A 5,501-nucleotide genomic window follows, 5' to 3' on the forward strand; every position below is an offset into this window, starting at 1 on the left:
CGGATCTGTCCCCCTCGGGGGCCCATGGGCAGCACAATAGCCCCAGGCTGCCGCTCTCTGGCTTAAGTGGTTGCCTGGGCAACAGCTGGGGCCAGTTTCCACCAATCCTCAGCAGAGGCTGGGTGGGGGGAGGGAAGCTGGCCTGGAAGGGGGTGCCATCCCCTTGTGCTGAATCCTATATAAGGAGGAGGGATGTGAGCACAGTGGTCTGGGCTTCCCTGTCCCTCCAGTGAACTCAGGGGCGGGGCACAAAGATGCTTCGTTTGGGCTCTGCCAAGCCTGGGTCCTGGGCCAGCTTCTGGGCCATCCTGACCTTGGTGGGTCTGGCCACTCGAGCAGGTGAGTGGGCAGTGGGGGGGGGGGGTGCGGAGGGCAGGGAAGAGAGGCAGGACCTTTCGGCCCTACCTGCACGGGCCCGGGAGGGGGCGGTGTCCAGCTCTACAGAGGAGGGCCGCCTGCCTCAGAGGGAAGGAGGACTGGGGAGGCAGGCGGGCCTCTTTCGGACAAGAAGATCTTTCCACTGTCTATTGTCCCAGGCCGAAGTTGGCGTTCAGGTCCTTCAAAGAGATAGCTTGGGGAGATGGGGCTGGGGAATTAACCGCCCACCCACCTCTCACCGTCCCCTTCTCCCTCTGTCTCCCTGTCTCTTACACACAGATGCTCTGCTCTCGCGTGAGCCTTCTCTCTGCTAGTCCACATGGGCCCGTGTGTGTGTGTGTGTGTGTGTGTGTGTGTGTGTGTGTGCTTTCGCGCGTGTGTGTTGGGGCAGGTGCTCATGGGCTGCCGCCAGACACCCACCTTGTCTCCGTCCCCGGCTCCTCACGCTGTCCTCTGTTCGGAGAAGCTGCTGGCAGCATTTTCTGTGCCTGAGTTTTCTGTAACAGAGTGCATGTCCCCATCTGACCCTCACGGCATCCCTGGAAACACGAGAGAAGGGCCCAGGGTGGCCAGCCTGGCAGGCTCGACACAGGGGCCGTGAGAGTCCCCTTCCAGCACCAGCTCGCCCTCTGTGTTTTCTCTGGTCCCCCACAAGCCATCTGCTGCCAGTGGACTTCAGTCTCAGAGGGCAGGACCCAGGAGGGCAGCTGGGTCTGGAAACAGTTTCCCCTCCTGCTGGCAGCCTCCTCTCATGCTCTGCCTCCCCCCACCCACTGCTGCCAGCACCCCCAGCCCATCCTTTTCAAGGGCTTGTGCAGGGCTGGTGCCTGTCCTCTGGCTGGCGCCTTCTTGTCACTTCCTCAGGGAGCCATCCCTGATTTCTGCCCCTCATGTAGCCCTATCCTGACTACTGTCACTTCCTTACTCATCACAATCCCAAACCAGGCTGTATGTGCACTTCATGCCCCTCGAAGGAGCTGGTAGGTGCTTGTCTCAGGAGGTGAGGGGCGGGTTCCTCAACCCTTGCCTGGCTCTCTGGCGTCATGGAGACCAGTTCTGGAGCATTCTGTCCCACACTGGTTCACGATCTCTCCCCCTTGTAGGAGCCTCCTCTCAGGGGCTGCTCAGGGTCAAGCTGACAAGCTTCCCCACCTGGGAAGTGCTTGTGTGCGCACACACACACACACACACACGCGCGCGCGCGCGCGTGTGCATGCATCCGTGGGCTCCACGGGCACAGACAGGAATGCACACGGCCTCCCCAGGCCTGCCCGTCCTCCGCCCGCACCCAAGCACACGCGTCTCCAGCGGGTCCCTCCGCACCCCTGGCTGGCACCCCCGGGGCCCAGGCGCCTTCTCAGCATGCCGTGTTCCTTTCCACCGCAGCTCAGAGAGCTGATGTCAGCGGCGAGGCCACGGGCACCTCCATCAACCACTCCCAGACGCTGCTCCACCGCTTGCAGGAGCTGCTGCGGCAGGGGAACGCCAGCGACGTGGTTCTGCGGGTGCAGGCGGCGGGGACCGACGAGGTCCGCGTCTTCCACACGCACCGCCTGCTGCTCGGCCTGCACAGCGAGCTGTTCCGGGAGCTGCTGAGTAACCAGAGCGAAGTGGTGCTGCAGGAGCCCCGGGACTGTGCTGCTGTCTTCGACAAGTTCATTAGGTGGGCGAGGAACAGGGGGGCTTCCTCCCTTTCCGAGGCCCTGGCTTCTCGGCTCAGGGGTCCCAGCAGCGCGGGCGCCTCAGAGGACATTCTGTCCATCCCCCAGAGGTCATCAGGATGACCGGGCCTCCGCCTTATATTCGTCCCTCCTCCCGCTGCCCTCCCGCGAGCTGCAGCGTGACTCCCTGGCCTTGCCTGCAAGCTCTGTGTGCCTTGACGCCAGTTGCCAAGTGCTCTCAGAGCTGTTTCCAAACCTGGTCTTATGAGCTTTTAAAAACTGCAGATTCCCGGATCCCGCTCTGGATCGTCAGCTTCAGGTCTGGGGTTGGGCCCAGCAGTGATTTGGGATTTTTCTTTTATATATATATTTTTTATTTTAAAGCCTCCACGTGGCTTTAGTGTATGGCCAGGTTTCTGAACTGCAGGGCCAGGGGGAGTAAGCAGCTCTCTCTCCCATCCCCGCTCCCAGCCGGTGGGCCGCACAGGGGGCACCATTCACACTATTGTGGGAGAAAGGAACCCTGTTTAAACGGTTTATTTATTAAAGATTTTTATGTGTCTATTTGAGAGAGAGAGCAGAGCAGGAGGGAGGGGCAGAGAGAGAAGCAGGCTCCCCGCTGAGCAGGGAGCTGGACATGGGCTCCATCCCCGGACGCCGGGATCGTGACCTGAGCCGAAGGCAGACGCTTAACTGACTGAGCCACCCAGGCGCCCCTGTTTTAACGCTTTAGACAAGATGGCTGCAGAATGCCAGGCAGTAGGAAGAGGGTTAAGACAGAGGGCACTGGGTCTTCTCCCCAAGAGTCAGATCTATCAGAGCAGCCTTTCAGTAGCCCCATCCTGTGCCTCTGCTGACCTCTGATTGGCTAGAATTTAGTCACATGGCCATGCTCTCTCTAAAGGAGGCTGAGAACCATCTTTTATTCCCAGAGGAAAATAGTGGGGCTAAAATGCAGGGGAAAGGGGAGACGTGGGTGTTGGTGCACCTGCGGGCAGCTCTGGTGGGGACCTGGCAGGAAGGGTGCGCAGAGTGATGGGAGCAGATGGGGACAGGGAGTGAGCAAGCAAGACCCACAACAGAAAAGATCCAGTGAGAAAGATGAGCTGGCGGGAAGAGGAGGAAGATGGAGGGAATTAACCTCTGCCGATGGCCTGCTTTGTAGCAAGTCCAGTCCACTCTTCCCCAACTGCCACAATGACCCTGTTACCCCCTTTCCCGGATGATTAGCATAAGGTTCAGTGAAGTTACATGACTTGCCCACTTGCAGGTGCAGTATGGATCTGAGCCCGGGGTGGTAAAGCCCACGATGGCAGGAGCCTCCTAGTCTTGTGCCTCCTAGATGCTCAGTAACTACATGCCGTTTCCACGTCCCTACGAGAAACGGTCCTTGAGAGGAAGACAGGAAGCCTCAGGGCCCACTGCTCCGCTTGCACCCCTGACCACAGTGCTCTCCACCCAGGGCCGGGTCCCCTTTGGGGTGTGTGTGTGGGGTGGGGTGGGGGCAAAGCCGGCCCTGCCCTGACCCTGCCCCATCTCTGCGCGCCCCTCCCGCAGGTACCTCTACTGCGGGGAGCTGACCGTGCTGCTGGCCCAGGCCATCCCCCTGCACAGGCTGGCCACCAAGTACGGCGTGGCCTCCCTGCAGCGCGGCGTGGCCGACTACATGCGCGCGCACCTGGCGGGCGGCGCGGGCCCGGCGGTGGGCTGGTACCACTACGCCGTGAGCACCGGGGACGAGGCCCTGCGGCAGAGCTGCCTGCAGTTCCTGGCCTGGAACCTGTCGGCCGTGGCGGCGAGCGCAGAGTGGGGCGCCGTGAGCCCCGAGCTGCTGGCGCAGCTCCTGCCGCGCTCGGACCTGGTGCTGCAGGACGAGCTGGAGCTGTTCCACGCGCTCGAGGCGTGGCTGGGCCGCACCCGGCCGCCCCCCGCCGTGGCCGAGCGCGCGCTGCGGGCCATCCGCTACCCCATGATCCCGCCAGCGCAGCTGTTCCAGCTGCAGGCGCGCTCGGCGGCCCTGGCGCGCCATGGCGAGGCGGTGGCCGACCTGCTGCTGCAGGCCTATCAGTTCCACGCCGCGTCGCCGCTGCACTTCGCCAAGTTCTTCGACGTCAACGGCAGCGCTTTCCTGCCCCGCAACTACCTCGCGCCGGCCTGGGGCGCCCCGTGGGTCATCAACAACCCCGCCCGCGACGACCGCAGCACCAGCTTCCAGACGCAGCTGGGCCCGAGCGGCCACGACTCAGGCCGCCGGGTCACGTGGAACGTACTCTTCTCGCCGCGCTGGCTGCCTGTCAGCCTGCGGCCCGTCTACGCGGACACCGCGGGCACTGCGCTGCCCGCCGCGCGTCCAGAGGACGGCCGGCCGCGCCTGGTGGTCACGCCGGCCAGCAGCGGCGGCGACGCGGCGGGCGTAAGCTTCCAGAAGACCGTGCTGGTGGGGGCGCGCCAGCACGGCCGCCTGCTGGTCCGCCACGCCTACAGCTTCCACCAGAGCAGCGAGGAGGCGGGCGACTTCCTGGCGCACGCCGACCTGCAGCGGCGCAACTCCGAGTACCTGGTGGAGAACGCCCTGCACCTTCACCTCATCGTCAAGCCCGTCTACCACACCCTCATCCGGACCCCCAAGTAGCCAAGCGGGCGGGCGGGGACGCTTCCGGAATGGGAAACAGAGGCCTGGCATGGGTGGCCCCCCGGGGTCCAGGAGGGGTGCGAGGCATGGAGGTGCCTACACGGGCCCCCTGGGCGGCCAGGAGCTGGTGGCCTTGGTGCTGGGGTGGAGGCCAGGTGAGGGGCGGCAGAGCAGGTGCCTGGTTTCAGGAGCTGATTTCACAGCTGCCTTGAAGGCAGCGCTCTTGGATGAATAAACCGATGCTCAGAGAGCCGAGGGGATGATTGAACCACCCAGCTCCCAGGTAAAAACAGCCCCAGGAGGGCCCCACAGGTGTGGGGTTCCCCTATCTTTCATTAGCTTTTCCCGGAGGGTCCCTCACCCCCACATGGAACAGGGCAGGTAAGAGCAACCTAATGGGCCAGCCTGGGAAAACTGGGGGACTCCAGGACCTTTTTGCTGGAGTTTTTGCACCTTGAAGCCAAGAGGCTTACTTAGCTGGGCAATTTCTGAGCCCTGACTTCCAGAGGGTACCACTCTCCACCCCCATTCAGGAGTCATTAGGCTTTCTAATGGTCTGAGCCCTCCTAAGTCTCTGAGCTCACGTGGGAGGGATCCGAGGCAGCTATGAAGGTTGGTGAGATGGGGCATGAGCAGACCTTGCTGGCCCCACCCTTCCTGGGGACGGTCTAGAGAAAAACCCCTTTCCCCCAGGTATTTGTAGGTTGCTGCAGTGTAACCAGCCAGAGGGAGATGGGGTATCGGGGAGGGAGGAGGAAGGCAGCTGGGTTGCCTTTTAATCAGTCATGGCCACCCCACCTTCCGGACAAGGTCTAGTTTCCAACATAACC

The 5,501-nt window shown here is 62.7% G+C and overlaps 1 protein-coding gene across 1 annotated transcript; it reads left to right on the plus strand.

The window, feature by feature from the left end:
- The first annotated feature begins 254 nt into the window (after window positions 1-254).
- On the plus strand, window positions 255-4,902 carry BTBD17 (BTB domain containing 17). The gene is made up of 3 exons (XM_026512316.3): window positions 255-339; window positions 1,765-2,041; window positions 3,597-4,902. The coding sequence occupies exons 1-3, from the start codon at window positions 255-257 to the stop codon at window positions 4,669-4,671; spliced, it is 1,437 nt and encodes a 478-aa protein (XP_026368101.1). The 3' UTR covers window positions 4,672-4,902.
- The last annotated feature ends 599 nt before the right edge of the window (window positions 4,903-5,501 follow it).

The sequence above is a fragment of the Ursus arctos genome, unplaced genomic scaffold (genome assembly GCF_023065955.2).
Source record: "Ursus arctos isolate Adak ecotype North America unplaced genomic scaffold, UrsArc2.0 scaffold_24, whole genome shotgun sequence".
Lineage (NCBI taxonomy): Eukaryota > Metazoa > Chordata > Mammalia > Carnivora > Ursidae > Ursus > Ursus arctos.

What these genes read in the sequence shown, in the direction of transcription:
- BTBD17 (XM_026512316.3), top strand. Translation starts at nt 255, where the DNA reads ATGCTTCGTTTGGGCTCTGCCAAGCCTGGGTCCTGGGCCAGCTTCTGG. An exon ending in GGGTCTGGCCACTCGAGCAG is followed by an intron (nt 340 to 1,764) that starts GTGAGTGGGCAG and finishes TTTCCACCGCAG; the next exon opens with CTCAGAGAGCTGATGTCAGC. An exon ending in GTCTTCGACAAGTTCATTAG is followed by an intron (nt 2,042 to 3,596) that starts GTGGGCGAGGAA and finishes CCCCTCCCGCAG; the next exon opens with GTACCTCTACTGCGGGGAGC.